General features: G+C 43.2%; 1 protein-coding gene across 1 annotated transcript in view; it reads right to left on the bottom strand.

Annotated features, from left to right (window-relative positions):
- Positions 1 to 645: 645 nt before the first annotated feature.
- The window catches only part of abhd17b (abhydrolase domain containing 17B, depalmitoylase), a 62,358-nt gene continuing 46,741 nt past the window's right edge, over positions 646 to 16,262 (bottom strand). The window contains exons 2-3 of the mRNA XM_078529623.1: positions 11,482 to 11,661; positions 646 to 4,164 (exon numbers count right to left, since the gene is read on the bottom strand). Coding sequence (XP_078385749.1) covers positions 3,945 to 4,164; positions 11,482 to 11,661 — 400 coding nt within the window. The 3' untranslated portion in view covers positions 646 to 3,944. The remainder of the gene's footprint in view (positions 4,165 to 11,481; positions 11,662 to 16,262) is intronic.

The raw sequence follows: 16,262 nt of genomic DNA, 5'->3' as shown, positions 1-16,262 counted from the left end.
ATTTGAGGTACCAGGGATGATCCTGTGACCTACCTACCACCCCCCACCCTGCACTCGGGGGAAAAAAGGCCTTATTCTGTGTCCGCACATGGGGGAAGTGTCATGCATGAGAGTGTGGAAGAGGCTGGGCTGCGGGGGAAAGGAGCTAACCTCAGCTTATTTTGATAATCATTTGCTCCCTGTACGTTTACCACACACTACGGCTGGTGAGAAAGAACGAGAGGGCACAGCAAGTCTTAAAGGGCTGCCTGTTCCTTCAAAATCTTGCTGCTCGTTGTGACTGAACAGTGTGGTGATAATGTAATCTTGTTCAAAGGCCTGGGGGCATGTGGCAGATGTGAGCCCCTTCGATCAAGGTATAATCCACACTGGACAACTTTATTGCTCATCAAACCTGCGGTGCAATCCAGTTTCCTCGGAGCTTCAAACATAGGCATGCACAAATGGGGAGCTTTATCTTCCTAGCGTGGATTTCCAGGCAAAACAAATCTACTAATTTTACACACAACTAACAGTTTTGAAATTATTTCGGCAAGATGTTGTAATTAGTCTCTATTTTCCTTCCCGAATCCTCCACACTTGACAGTAATCTGAACAGATGTTAACACCAAGGCCGAGGGGAAAAGATATACCGTAATACTCATGTGTTTTAAATCAAAGTTTAATTCATCTCTAATAATAAAAGTACCAATCTGCCTGCATCAGGTAAAACAGAAAAAAGCAAAACAAAGAGGTACAGGTAATTTCAATTTGCTCAGTAGTCAGTACGGTAAAAAGGACGAGAGAATTTCATTTGCCACAGGCCACTCCATTTAACTCACATTTAAACAATGGTTACATAAAACACAGATTTCACGCAATTTTAAAGTGGTTTAATATATGGCACCTATCTGGTTAGGCTGGTAATATGCAATTGCTACTATCCCAGCTGTTCAAGTTACCCGCCCAGCTAAGTAACCCATCCGTTTCACATCATCTAGATCACCTCAGCTGCTTCTCACCGGATTTCTGAGAAGTAAGAGCCAGAAGGAGCTACAAGCAATCACGATGCTCTTTTAGAAATGTTGGAAATGACACACACACATACACACAGGTGAAATGGTTTAATAATATCATACTGGCACTGTGTTGAGAGCATCAGTCCATTCTGATCTATGGAACTGAGCTTACAATCCAAATAATTCAGGAAGCCCCAGAACACAGCTGATTGTGTGTTCAATTCCACTCATTTAAAAAAAAATGGATAACTTATTATTGCGATGTCTGTGCAACACAAAGATACATCCAGTCACTTGGAAAGACAGAACATGTGTTACAGTTAATGTACGAGCATGGGGCATTTGGGTTTGATCTTCCAACCTCTATGAGATGAGCACAAGTGAGGTCTTCTTCCAATTTGACGTACTACTGAGGTAGCTCATCAGCAGTGCCAGGGGCCCACATACACAGGAGAATTCTGCTGCCATTTGGGCAGATGAGATTTTCCTGGGTCTGTGCAGTGCCAGTGGATTTGCAAATGGGAGCATTTCTTCCAGAATGCTTGCTGAAAATGTGCAAAACTGAACCATCACAGCCGGGTTATAAATTCATGTTGGATTTTAGCTCAAAAGATCAACAAGTGAGAACAACACAGTATGCACCGTGAAACTGCAGGATAATGTGTTAATTCCATGCTACCAGCAACATGCCGAATACTACACACAGCGGGGGCAGTTCAAAGAATGAATACTACAGATATTTTCCAGCAATGAGTGGATTCAAGGTGGGTTCAGGAATACAGATGGATGCCAATTACAGTTTGCAAGACTTCTCCGGAAGATACCATGTCCTTTTTCATAATCAGTCTTTAAAAATGAGTACTTCAGCAAAGTATAACTATTGGCTCCTGAAGTACTGAGCTTTGAATATAGCGCTACTAGAACAAAACATATTGCATCAACGCTGGCAATGCCTGCTTGCCGCTCCTTATTTGACACTGAATGTATAAATCGGGCTTGTACAGTTATTCCACAGGCAAGATACAACTGACTGCTAAATAGCACTTCGTCATGATATACAGAAATATGGGATTATACATCAGCATAAAAATTCAAATACAAGAAATACAAGCATTTACACGTTCACATTATTAAAAAAAAGTCATAATTCCATAAGGCTACTCTGAGTACCATAGTGTTAAAACCTGACTCTTCCCTTAAAGAATTCAACACTTTGCATTAACCATTTAAATGCATTCACTCCACATTGCCCTATAATTGTTAGAAAGCTTAACGTACACAACACTAAGGGGACAGGGGACACGGCGGGGGGGCGGAATACATCAGAAAAGAATGCTGTATTACAGTGTGTTGGTTATTTTCTGTTAAAACCATCCTCTATCTAATTAGATTAGTGTCCAATTCTACACGACTTGGCATCCCCGTGCAGCCAGCCCTACCACATCCTCATGAAAAGGTGGGGGGGGGAAAAACTACTTCATTACAAGAGACTTTTAAAACAAAATGGAAAAAAAACATACTTCAAGACAGGGACATTAACTATGTTTTAACTACCATCTCCCTTGTATTTACATATAGTACATGATGTGTATTCTGAAACCAGAGTTTATTCACATGATCAGCAAAACAAAATCAAAACCTGAGTGGCCACAATTTGTCAAAATTGTGCAAAAAAAATTGTATATATAATTTTTCGGTTGAGCATCTTAGTAAATTCGGCACTTGAAAATGAATCCCCGTGCGCTGAAATTTGTAAAAGAAACGCAGCTGGAGAATTTTAAACGCTATTTTAATGTCAGCTTTCCCCGAAAAGCTGCATGTGATATTTGACTGCATCGAATCTGCTCAATAGTATGAGCCTTGTGTAATGGGCAAATGCTTCTTGTTCTTTCAACTCTGAAGGTACTGCCCCTATGCCCACTCACACACCGCCTCCCCCTCCCCCAAAGTACTTCCCACCTACACTCCCCTGCTAAACACATAATTGGAGCATTGAATAATTCAGCAGCTACATGTCTCAGGCTTGTATTACATTAGATTTACATTACATATTAGTATAAGTATGACTGTTGGAAATTCAAGTCCTTTCACCGAATTGAAAAACGCAGCCTGCACTATGGTCTTCACACATTAATATCTGGTCAGCTTCCTGAAAAGGGTTTGAGCATAAATAAATAGTGTAGATTTTATTAACACAGCATTTTAGATTTAAAGTATTTTAATTATTTAAAAAAAAATGACTGTAATCCCACTACAGATTTTACATCATAGGTGAAAATGTACACAACAGGGTCGATGCTTTGGTTGAGCATTTTACACCACAAGGTGGAAACCTGCTCTGACATAAAGTCACCAACCTGAAACATTAACTCGGTTTCTCTTTCTCCACAGATGCTGCCTGACCTGTTGAGTGAATTTCCACCATTTTCTGTTTTTAAAATTTCAGATTTCCAGCATCCGCAATACTTTTGCTTAGTGTGAAAACTGAGGTCGATTTACTAAGATGTATTCCAGAAGGCCTTTTCAATCCAATTCTCTTCCTAATTGATATGTGAATCCATTTGGCAATATACACAAAGCAATTAGCCAAATGCATGATTACTCGAGAAACATTTCATACAGTACATTATTAATCTCACATTTCTGAACAGTGGAATGGGGGAAGAAATGTAATTTTTTTTAGGGTGTCACTAAAACAATTTGACAAACTGACTACATGCTCCAGTCTTTTTTTTTTAAATACTGGCATCAATTATCACTATTTTTTATGTTTACAAACCTCTATAATCCTAAGGGCAGTACTTGATTTTGCAAACAAAGCCCTCTTAAGGCTTTTCTCTCTTAGAATATAGTTGCATATATGCTTTGACAATGAAAAAATGGAAAGCAGTCTCAAATTTTTTTTTAAAAAGCCAAAAAAAAAGCCCCTGCATATTAAAATTTCATTTAAGAATTTGTCAGTTCTTGAGAAACAAACTGCTTCAGTCTTTCAAGGTACTGTCCGTAAAGCTCCACGTCATTGTGACCAGCTCCCTCCACCCACAGCGGTTCTACTGGCCTCTGACATTGTTCATACAATGCCAGCCCATGTGAGAAGTCGATGACTTCATCTTCAGTTCCGTGGATGACCAGCACTGGAGAGGCTATTTTCGAAATCTTGTCGATGCTGTCAAGAGAAATTAAAATTCACAGGTTCATTGATAGATGTGGTGGAGGGGCAGCTGGTTTACTTTATCAGAAAAGGCCAGTAAATTACATATAGCACCACTGCTGTTTCAGCCTCTTTCCCACTTATAATGCTTTGCTTCAGCTAATCCTGGAGACTGCCATTAAAACACAATAGAAAGCTGATCAGAATAATCTTGGAATTCACTCTATTAACCATTTAATTGCTGCACTGTTACTGCAGGATCAAGCTCCACTAGCGTAGCATAAAACATGTATTTTAAAAATCAGCATGATTCAAGAAAAGGTGAAATTCAACACCAATTAATATAAATCAAATTTAAGAATCTGAAGTCAATCTTGTTACAATTATGAGGCTTAAGATTGTTTATGTTTTGGGACTGTGTCTTTTAAGAAAAATGAAGAGGGTCATATGACCTGTTCTGAAGTCTGCCTGACAGCAAGCCCGGATGTGCTTGTTTGCTAGCGATTAAAGAGGGCCCAGATTGTTTTACTGGGAAGGAGGTTATTTAAATTCATTCGTGGGATGTGGGCATCGCCGGCTAGGCCAGCATTTATTGCCCATCCCTACCCGCCCTCGAGAAGGTGGTGGTGAGCTGCCTTCTTGAACCGCTGCAGTCCATGTGGTGTAGGTACACCCACAGTGCTGTTAGGGACGGAGTTCTAGGATTTTAACCCAGTGACAGTGAAGGAACGGCGATATATTTCCAAGTCAGGATGGTGAGTGGCTTGGAGGGGAACTTCCAGGTGGTGGTGTTCTCAAGCGTTTGCTGCTCTTGTCCTAGATTGTCGCGGTCATGGATGTGGAAGGTGGTGTCTGAGGAGCCTTGGTGAATTCCTGCAGTGCACCTTGTAGGTGGTACACACTGCTGCTACTGTGTGTCGGTGGTGGAGGGAGTGAATGTTTGTGGATGGGGTGACAATCAAATGGACTGCTTTGTCCTGGATGGTGTCAAGCTTTGAGTGTTGTTGGAGCTGCAGGAAAGTGGAGAGTATTCCATCACACTCCTGATTTGTGCCTTGTAGATGGTGGACAAGTTTTGGGGAGTCAGGAGGTGAGTTACTCGCCAGAGGTTTCCTAGCCTCTGACCTGCTCTCATAGCCACGGTATTTATATGACTAGTCCAGTTCAGTTTCTGGTGAATGGTAACCCCCAGGATGTTGTTAGTGGGGGATTTAGTGATGGTAATGCCAATGAATGTCAAGGGACGCAGGTTAGATTCTCTCTTGTTGGAGATTGTCATTGCCTGGCACTTGAGTGGTATGAATGTTATTGCCACTTGCCAGCCCAAGCCTGGATATTATCCAAGTCTTGCTGCATTTGGACATGGACTGCTTCAGTATCCGAGTTGTGAATGGTGATAATTGTGCAATCATCACTGAACAACCCCACTTCTGACCTTTGATGGAAGGAATGTCATTGATGAAGCAGCTGAAGATGGTTGGGCCTAGGACACTACCCTGAGGAACTCCTGCAGTGATGTCCTGGAACTGAGATGATTGACCACAACCATCTTCCTTTGTGCTAGGGATGACTCCAACCAACGGAGTCTTTTGCCCCCATTTCCTATTGACTCCAGGTTAGTTAGGGGTCCTTGACGCCACACTCGGTCAAGTGCTGCCTTGATGTCAAGGTCAGTCACTCTCACCTCTAGAGTTCAGTTCTTTTGTCCATGTTTAAACCAAGGCTGTAATGAGGTCAGGAGCCGAGTGACTCTGGCAGAATCCAAACTGAGCGTTAGTGAGCAGGTTATTGCTAAGCAAGTGCTGCTTGTTGGCACGGTTGATGACCCCTTCCATCACTTTACTGATGATTAAGAGTAGACTGATGGAACAGTAATTGGCCTGGTTGGATTTGTCCTGCTTTTTGCATAAAGGACATACCTGGGCAATTTGTCACATTGCCAGGTAGATGCCTGTATTCTGGTTGTACTGGAACAGCTTGGCTAGGGACACGGCAAGTTCTAGCGCACAAGTCTTCAGTACTATTGCTGGAATGTTGTTAGGACCCGCAGCCTTTTCAGTGTCCGGTGTCTTCAGCTGTTTCTTTGCATTGGCTGACCGGCATCTGTGATGCTGGGGTCTTCCAGAGAAGGCCAAGGTGGGTCATCCACTTGGCACTTCTGACTAAAGATTAAGAAACATAAGAAATAGGAACAGCAGTAGACCATTCAGCCCCTCGAGCCTGCTCCATCATTCAATAAAATCGTGGCTGATCTGCTTGTGTTTCGAATTCCATATTCCCATCTAACCCTGATAACCTTTGATTCCCTTGCCTAACAAGAATATACCTACCTCTGCCTTAAAAACATTCAACGACTCCGCCTCCACCGCCTTCTGAGGTTCCAAAATTGTACAACCCTCAGAAAAAATTTCTCCTCATCTCTGTCCCAAAAGGGCAACTCTAATTTTAAAACAGTGACCTCTAGCTCTGGACTCACCTTCAAGAGGAAACATATTTTCCACATCCGCCTTGTTAAGACTGTTCGGGATCTTGTATACTTCAATCAAATCACCCTCCCAACTCTTCTAAACTCCAGTGGAAACAAGCCCAGTCTGTCCAACCTTCCTCACAAGGCAACCCACTCATTCCGGGTATCAATTTAGCAAACCTCCTCTGAACCACCTCCAACGCAGTTACATCCTTCCTTAAATAAGGAGACCAAAACTGCACACAGTATTCGAGGTGCGGTCTCACCAATGCCCCGTATAACTGAACCATAACATCCTTACTTATATGTTCAATTCCTCTCTTAATAAACGATAGCATTCCATTAGCCTTCTTAATTACATGCCGTACCTGCATACTAACTTTTTGTGACTTGTACTACAGCACCTAGATCCCTCTGCACCTCGGAATTATGCAGCCGGTCTCCGTTTAATACTCTGGTCTTTTATTCTTCTTGCCAAAGTGAACAACTTCACATTTTCCCACATTAAACTCCATTTGCCAGATCTTTGCCCACTCATTCAACCTATCCATATGTCTCCTTATGTCCTCTTCACAACATAATTTCCTACCTATCTTTCAGTCATCTACAAATTTAGCTACCATGCGTCGTTCCTCTCATCTAAGTCATAAATGTAAATTGTAAAATGTTGAGGCCCCAGCATAGGCCCCTGCAGGACTCCACTCGTCATATCCTGCCAATCTGAAAAAGACCCATTTAAGCATGCTCTGTTTTCTGCCAATCAGCTAATCTTCTAGCCATGCTAATGTGTTACCCCTACACCATGAGCTTCTATGTTCTGTAATAATCTTTGATGTGGCACCTTATCAAATGCCTCCTGGAAATCCAAGTGCAGGATGTCTATAGGCTGCCCTTTATCCATAGCACATGTTACTCCTTCAAAAAACGCCAATAAATTGGTTAAACATGATTTCCCTTTCACAAAACCATGCTGACTCTTCCCGATTACCTTGAACTTTTCTAAGTGCCCAGATATAATCAGCTTAATGATCAATTCTAACACCTTCCCCACGACGGACGTCAAGCTAACTGGCCTATAGTTTCCTGTTTTCTGCCTCGCTCCCTTCTTGAATGGTGAGGGGTTATATTTGCTACTTTCCAATCTGATGGAACCTTTCCAGGATCTAGCGAATTTTGGAAAATTAGCACCAGCGCATCTCATTAGCCACCTCTTTTAAAATCCTAGGAGGTCGTCCATCAGGACCTGGAGACTTGTCAGCCCGCAGCTCCATCAGTGTGCTCAGTACCGCTTCCCTAGTGATTGTAATTTCACCAAGTTCTTCTCTCCCTTTCACCCCCTGATTTGCAGCTACTACTGGAATGTCTTTTGTATTCTCTATAGTGAACACAGAAGCAAAATATTTGTTCATTCCTTCTGCCATTTCCTTATTATCTACTATTAGCTCCCCACTGTCACTCTCTAGAGGATAACACGCACTTTTCTTACTCTTTTCCTGTTTAAATACCAATAGAAACTCTTGCTATCCATTTTTACATTTCTAGCTAGCTTCCTGTCTAATTTCTTTCTCCTGATTAACCTTTTAGTCATTCCCTGTTTTTTATATTCTGACCAATCATCTGTCCTGCCACTCATCTTTGCTTAGATATATGCTTTTTCCTTAAGCTTGATGCTTTCCTTAACTTCTTTAGTTAACCACGGATGGTGGGTCCTCCCCTTAGAATTATTCTTTATAGATTGCTGCAAATCCTTCAGCCTTATGTTTTGCAGTGATGTGCTGGGCTCCCCCATCATTGAGGAAGGGATTATTTGTGGAGCCTCCTCCTCCAGCAAGTTGTTTAATTGTCTATCACCGTTCAATGCGGCAGGGCTGCAGAGCTTAGGTCTGGTCCGCTGGTTGTGGAACCACTTAGTACTTCTATTACTTGCTGCTTATGCTATTTGGCATGTAAGTAGACCAGTGTTGCTGACACCTCATTTTCAGGTATGCCTGGTGCTGCTCCTGACATGCCCTCCTGCACTCATCATTGAACCAGGGTTGATCCCCTCCCTGGTTTGGTGGTAATGGTAGAGTAGGGGATATGCCGGGCCATGAGGTTAGAGATTGTGGTCGAGTACAATTCTGCTGCTGATGGCCCACAGTGCCTCATGGGTGCCCAGTCTTGAATTGTAGGCCTGTTTGAAATCTATCCCATTTAGCACGGTGGTAATGCCACACAACACGATGGAGGGCATCCTCAGTGTGAAGATGGGGCTTCGTCTCCACAAGCACTGTGCGGTGGTCACTCCTACCAATACTGTCATGGATGGATACACCTACGGCAGGCAGGTTGGTAAGGATGAGGTCAAGTATGTTTTTCCCTCTTGTTAGTTCCCTCACCACCTGCCACAGAGCAGTCTTGTAGCTATGTCCTTTAGAACTCAGCCAGCTCGGTCTGTAGTGGTGCTACTGAGCCACTCTTGGTAATGGGCACTGAAGTCCCCCACCCAGAGTACATCCTGCGCCCTTGCCACCCTCGGTGCTTCCCCCAAGTGGTGTTCCAACATGGAGGAGCACTGATTCATCAGCTGGGGGGGTGGTGCAGGGTACATAGTAATCAGCAGGAGATTTCCTTGCCCATGTTTGACCTGATGCGATGACTTCATGGGTTCCGGAGTCCATGTCGAGGACTCCCAAGGCAGCTCCCTCCCAATTGCCACCTCTGGTGGGTCTGTCCTGGTGGTGGGACAGGATATACCCAGGGATGGTGATGATGGTATCTGGGACATTATCTGTAAGGTACAATTTTGAGAGTATGACTATGACAGGTTTTGCGTGACTAGTCTGTGAGATAGCTCTCCCAGTTTTGTCACTGGCCCCCTGATATTAGTATGGAGACCTTTGCAGGGTCGACAGGGCTGAGTGTGCTGTTGCTATTTCCAGTGCCTAGGCTGATGCTGGGTGGTCCATCTGGTTTCATTCCTTTTAGAATTTTTAGTGGTTTGATACAACTGTGTGGCTTGCTGGGCTATTTCAGAGGTTATTTAAGAGTCAAGCACATTGCTGTGGGTCTGGAGTCATATGTGGGCCAGACCAGGTAAGGATGGCAGGTTTCCTTCCATAGGAGACATTGATGAAACAGATAGGTTTTTACTACAACAGTTTCATGGTGGTCATGACACTTTTAATTCCAGATTTTTAAAAAATTCAAATTTCATTATCTGCTGTGATTTGAACCCAGGTCCCCAGAGCATTACCCTGGGTCTCTGGAATATTATTTCAGCAACAATACCACTACTCCACCGCATCCCCCTAGGTGCAAGGTGCTTACAGCCTGTGTGCCAACACTGGATAGTCTGAGAGTCTCCAAAGTCCCAGAAAAGTGTTCAGAATGTTGGTTAGTAAACAGTTATTCTTTAAACTGTCCATTTAGTTCCAAGAAGAAAGAGAGTTGGGCTCTCAAGATAGCTGGTCAGCAACTTTACCTAGATACAAGGCCGATGTGATTTGCATTGCCATGGAAATAGGCTTTGAGAGGGGAAGGATTTCTCAAAGATCCATGTAAATTCTCAGACAGGTTAGTCTGCCAGGGTCCAGAAGAGAGAGACCAGTTAGAGGCCAACAGTTTCTATGGTTCACTGCATCAGAATGTAGGTGAAAGCTCGTGCTTGGATTGAAAAGACCAAATTTGTGGGGAGTTAGAACAAGGCTGGAAGATTTGCGTAGCTTTAGATAAAGGGTTCTGGAGTTAAAAGTTTCCAGGCTGGGAAAGGAAAAGATCTGTGAGGGCACTAAGACCTCACCCTGCATGTTTTTTATAAAACATATATAGATATCCTCATGGCTGTTTCTAAAATTTTAAAAACTGGGCAAAGACCTTTTAAAATGGCTGAATCTATGTCTGTCCGTGGCTCTTGAACAAAAGGAGCTACCTGGCAGTATCAAGGAAACTTGAACCTCATTATCTCTTAAGAGACACTAATTACCTATTGTGGGCTGCAAAGACCAAATTCAAAGAGAGCTATACAAAGGCCATCTGCATTTCATAACACAGGTTGGCCAACTAGCATTTACTCATCTGTTAGGCCAAAGGGCCCCGCAACCTTACTTTCAAGTCTTAACGGTTGGGACATTTAACAATCTCGGGGACCCAGACAAGGGATACACATCCCTTGTCAAAGACAATGTGAAAAGGTGGGAGTCATGTGACATGTGCCTCTGGTTTGTAAAACCAGTAATGCTGCCTTGCGGAACTGCAAGCTCAGTCTGCCATTTTACCATCTAAACAGCAGCATCACAGAAAAATAAGCTCTACTCAGATTGAATACCTGGCTCCATCTACACTGTTTTTGCTGGGACTCTTTATCATCGCTTACAAGACTGATTCATCTGTGTGTGCCCATCTCATTATAAGAAGTCAATTTCACTGAAAAAGCGAATTATACAGCATTGATTTTCAACCTGCTAGCCTCTGTGCAGGAATACCTCATTGAACTTTGATTCTGGACTCTGGAACCCACATGAAATACTACTACTTTCATCTGTGGTCTCCCCACTGTAAATCTCTTTTCTCTATCCCTCCTTTACTGTATGAAAACAATGAGGGAGACGTTGCCATCCCCCTTCTGCATTTTGAGCATGTGCAAATAAACTAACCCTTTGAGTTTGTCCTATCCCGAGTTTGCTGTGGGGTTATTAATAGAAATTGGATCACACCAAAACTGAGGGGTTGGGAAATATGCCACCACTTGTAAAGGGGAAGTAAATCAAAAACGCCTTTCTATTTAAGGGCATGTGGCAGGAGGAAAAATTAGTGCTGTTTAAATTCACTCCCTGGCACCCCTCACCTCCTGTTCGTAACAGAACATTGGAAGAAAAATCACTTACTTGGGGAACGCATCAAAGCAGTAGGTCTTCTTGGTGTCCGGAAAGGCTACACGCATACCAGACATCAAGGGAGAGTGAAGGACAACCGCAGCACATTCATATCGAGCAGCCAGATCCACTGTAGGTACTGTGCCTATACTCTGACCATACAGGATCACATTTTCTGGACGAATCCCATACCTGTTGAATGGAAATTGAAGCTGCTTTAAAGAGTGTTTTTGTTTTGATAAGGGTGCATGGTGCAGTTTAAAATAGATTACACATTTCAAACATTTTCTCATCAGACCACTATTTTTCCCTCAGTTCCTCCCCAATTACATCAAACAATTACAGCCATTCAACATGCATTCTCTGTAGCTACATTGAGGATTAGGTAACTATAAATGCTTCTAAAATGAACACTCTCACAATACTAACTTTATATATTATTTTTATCACCTATTTTCAGACTTTAGCTTCATACAATTAGAATAATACAACAGGGCAGGGGGAAGGTGATGAGGGGCTTATAAACAAATTGTGGTGGCTGGATGGTAAAAGAGGAACCAATTTAAGGTCAGAAGCAGGAGGTTGCCATCGCTGCAACTGAAATGTTGTCCCACTTTCACATCCTACAGCAGGAGATCAGATGCAAGTTAAAGCTCTCTTTGCATTACAATAGATCAACCACAGCCAAACTTTGTTCACTTTGAATCCCTGAAGTAGAGCAGAAAGCCATTCATCAGCATGGCCTGGATTCAGATTCAGTTCTCTGTGGAGTGAGGCCATGTAGCAAGTTGGAAGATTAATTTCACCAGTGAGATCTTAAATAACCATAATCTTCAACCAATAAAAAGCACTTTTGTTAAAGCTCCCCTTTCTTTAAGCAAAGCCTTACAGTAAAGGTTCCAAAAATAAATTAGCGGAGCTGGCCTAATTTTATAGTATAATTGAAAAGAAAACGTAATCTGCAGGGTATCAGATAATGCAGAAACTAATCACCATGCTGAAGTGCTTCCAAACACGAGTAATTAGAAATTTATATAAGTAATTCCAGATATGGATGGCGGTCTCCCCCACAGAGAGGTGCCCCATTTTTTGAAGCTCAGAAATTTATTGGCAGCAGCTGAACCATAGGGACCCCGAGTGACTGTATGAGTAATTTTCAAACTTAAACCAGCTAAAACCTTGCAGCTTACCAGCACAGAGCACTACTTGTCTTGCTAGATCACCCCACCCATTCGCATCACATGCAGCAGAGCAGGAGGAAGTTCATCAAACAGCAACAAGTTCCGTTAGTGAGTCGGGCAGGCTTATCAATAGCATCCTGGAGTACTACCTGGTTTAGGTATCAGGTTAATTCAGTATGCCCCACAGAAGCAACTCAACCTCCTCTCCTCCCAAGGCAGATAGCCACTCAGTATCAATAAGAGGAGGCCATAAGTCAATCATACAAATTTATAGAGCCAGGACTGGCCACTTGGCCCACCCTGTCTATAATGGCTCTTGGAAAGAGAAGCTGTGCTTAGTCCCCATCCCTGTTTTTTTTTTGTCTGTAACCCTCAACTTCCTCATCTTCAAGTATTTGTCCAACTCCTTTTTAAAATTATTTATGGCATCAGCTCCCACCAGATTTTCAGTAAGTGTTCCACATCTCAAAACTCTCAGAAAAAAAAAAGAGGTCTCCTCATCCACGGCCTTTAATTTTTGGGCTATTTCTAATTTTGCTTCTGCTTCTATCTGTCCTTTGGTTTCAGTGCTGCTCCCTTCTGCTACTTTTTGTTTCCCCCTCCCCCTTGTCAAATTCATGTAAATCCTCTACAAAAAGTACTAGTTAACGTCTCAATGAGAAGATTTGTCAGATTTGTCCCAGCTGTGTTAGGGTGCAACCTGCCCATCTTGTACAGTTATCCCTTCCCTCAGGACCAGTTCCAATTCCCCAAGAATCTGAAATCTCCAGCCACACATTTACCTGCACTTGTTGCTTAAGCTGTTTGGCATGCAAGTAGCCCTGTGTTGTAGTTTCACAGGTTGACACCTCATTTTTAGGTATGCCTTGTGCTGCCCCTGGCATGCTCTCCTGCTCTCTTCATTGAACCAGGGTTGATCCCCTAGCTTGGTGGTAATGATAGAGTGGAGGTTAGATTGTGGTTGAGTATCTATATCCACAATGACAGCAGTCTGAGCCTGCATGGCAGCAAGTTGACCTTGCATGATGGAAGTCTGAGCTTCCAGTATAGCATCTAGATATTGCTGGAAAATGGGATTAGAATGGTTAGGTACTTGTTTGACCGGCGCAGACTTGATGGGCCGAAGGGCCTTTTTCTTTACTGTAGACCTCTATGATTCTACACTGGGTGACTTCTGCGGATGTCATTGATTGGTATCATTGTTGTATTTTTGCTCTTCCAACACTGCCTGAACACATTGCAGCTTTTGTATATCTGAATAGAGAGAGTTTAAAGGGTAGGGCTGTGTTGAGTGGAGTGAGGAAAAGAGGTGCATGCTCACACCATCTGCGGCTTGTAAATTGAGGAGTTAGTGGAATGAAGGGGAATGGGGATGTGAAAAGGATCGAGTATGAGGGACTGTCATTTATCATTTCAGCCTCAGCAATGGCCCATCCATTGAGGGAAAGCACCATCTCCCATGGGCCTGTGCCTGTCTCCTGTCAGTCAGCATCTACTGTCTCTTGCTGTGTGTCACCTTTTCCTGAAAGAGAGAGGCAGGAGTGTCAGTGAGTGTGTTGCAATAAGTTTGAGTGATGTGACTGCCCTGGTTGAATACCTGGTTACGATTGCAAGGTTTGAGAAGTGAGTTAGAGACTTGCAGCAGTGCTAAGTGTGTGATGGTGAGGTGAAGCATATGAATGTTAGGTTCGAGTCCTGCTTGACAGATTGGTGGTCGATGAGTGAGGCGGGGTGTGGTGCATTGAACTGTATGTGAGGTAGTGGTGCAGTGGGTTGGAAAGTCTTGCTGCAACTGTACAGGACATTGGTGAGGTTGCATCTGGAGTGCTGAGTACAGTTTTAGTCGCCTTGTTTAAGGAGGAATGTACTTGCATTGCAGACAGTTCAGAGAAGGTTCACTAAGTTTATTCCTGGAATGAAGGGGTTATATCTTATGAGGAAAGATTGATCAGGTTGGGCCTGTACTCACAGGAATTTGAAAGAATGAGGTGTGACCTTACTGGGGCACATGAAATTTGGAGGAGTGGGGGGGGTGGAATTTCTTCTCCCAGAGGGTTGCAAATCTTTTCAATCGGATGAGCCATGATCTCATTGGATGGCGGAGTGGGCTCGAGGGGCTGAGTGACCCATTCCTGCTCCAATTTCTTATGTTCTTATTCATGGGGACTACTGCTTCCTATATACATATATACAGGTTCTGCTAGTCACTATAATATACATAGATGTTATTCCCTACGATAAACACATGGATTGTCATTCTTAATAATATACACAGGGGTTGTTATTCCCTATAATAAACATTACGAACATGTGGATTAGGAGGAGAGGGCCGGTTGGCCCTTTGCGCCTGCTCTGTCCTTCAGTGGGATCATGGCTGATCTGACCTTAAACTCAACTTCAGATTCCTGCTCACCCCTAATAACATTTCACCTCCTTGCTTAGGAAGAATCGATTTACCTCTGCCTTAAAGACATTCAAGGACTCTGCCTCAACCACCTTTTAAGAAAGAGAGTTCCAAAGTCTCTCAACCCTCTGGGAGAAAAAGTTTTTCCTTGTCTTGTCCTGGGTGGGCTACTTGTTTTGGAACAGTGGCCCTGGGTTCTGGATTCTCCCACAGGAGGAGGCATCCTTTCCACATCCGCCCTGTCAAGTCCCCTCAGGATCTTATACATTTCAATCAAGTCGCCTTGTACTCTTCTGGACTCTGGCAGATACCGGCCTAGCCTGTCCAGCTTTTTCTTAATACAACCCACCCATTCACAGCATTCAAAAGGGCATTAGAGGATTATTTAAATATAAAAAATATGCAGGATTACGGTTTAAAGGCAGGAGAATGGAACTGAGTCATAATGCTCATTCGGAAAGCCAGTGCAGGCACAATGGGCTGAATGGCCTCCTCCTGCACCGTAACAATTCTGTGAAATCCTTCACTCTTTCCCTCTCATCTGCCTCTGTTCATATATACTAATGTCTGCAAGTCAGTAATCAAGTCAAACCCTATAATCAGTGCTCGTAACGGAGCTACACAGGACAAGTATCAAGAGCTACACACATCTAAAGCAGCAAGCTGGCCTAAAATTATACAGCCTTCGGTCACACTCTACCTGATCTGCTGCGTACAAGTAGTTCACAAGCTTGAAACCTTACACTGCCCAACCCTAGTCACCCTTAAGAAAATGATGGTGGGCCTCCTTCTAGAAATGCTGCAATTCATACGATGAAGGTGCTCCCAGTGTAGTTACATGGAATTATACTGAATGTACAGCACAGAAACAGGCCATTGGGCCCACTGATCCATGCTGGTGTTTATGCTCCCATCGCTCTTCAACTGATCCTATCAGCATAACACACCATTCCTTTCTCCCTCAACTGTCTATCTAGCTTCCCCTTAAACTTATCACCTTTGATCTTTTAGAAAGTATGGTAACGTGCATACCACAGAATTGTTACGGTGCAGGAGGCCATTCCGCACCTCTGGCTAAAACTAATGTTCTACTTTAAAGAGGGACAGCAAGTTAACATAGGAACACCAGTTAAGATGTAAAAAGTGAGTTCCATAATCCTCAGTTTGACCATAACACTAAAAACAATGGCAACAGTTTCCAGTAAAGC

The sequence above is a fragment of the Cetorhinus maximus genome, chromosome 2, assembly GCF_964194155.1.
Source record: "Cetorhinus maximus chromosome 2, sCetMax3.hap1.1, whole genome shotgun sequence".
Lineage (NCBI taxonomy): Eukaryota > Metazoa > Chordata > Chondrichthyes > Lamniformes > Cetorhinidae > Cetorhinus > Cetorhinus maximus.
Note: the sequence above shows the minus strand (reverse complement) of the source record. Positions and strands in the feature narration are given on the sequence as shown.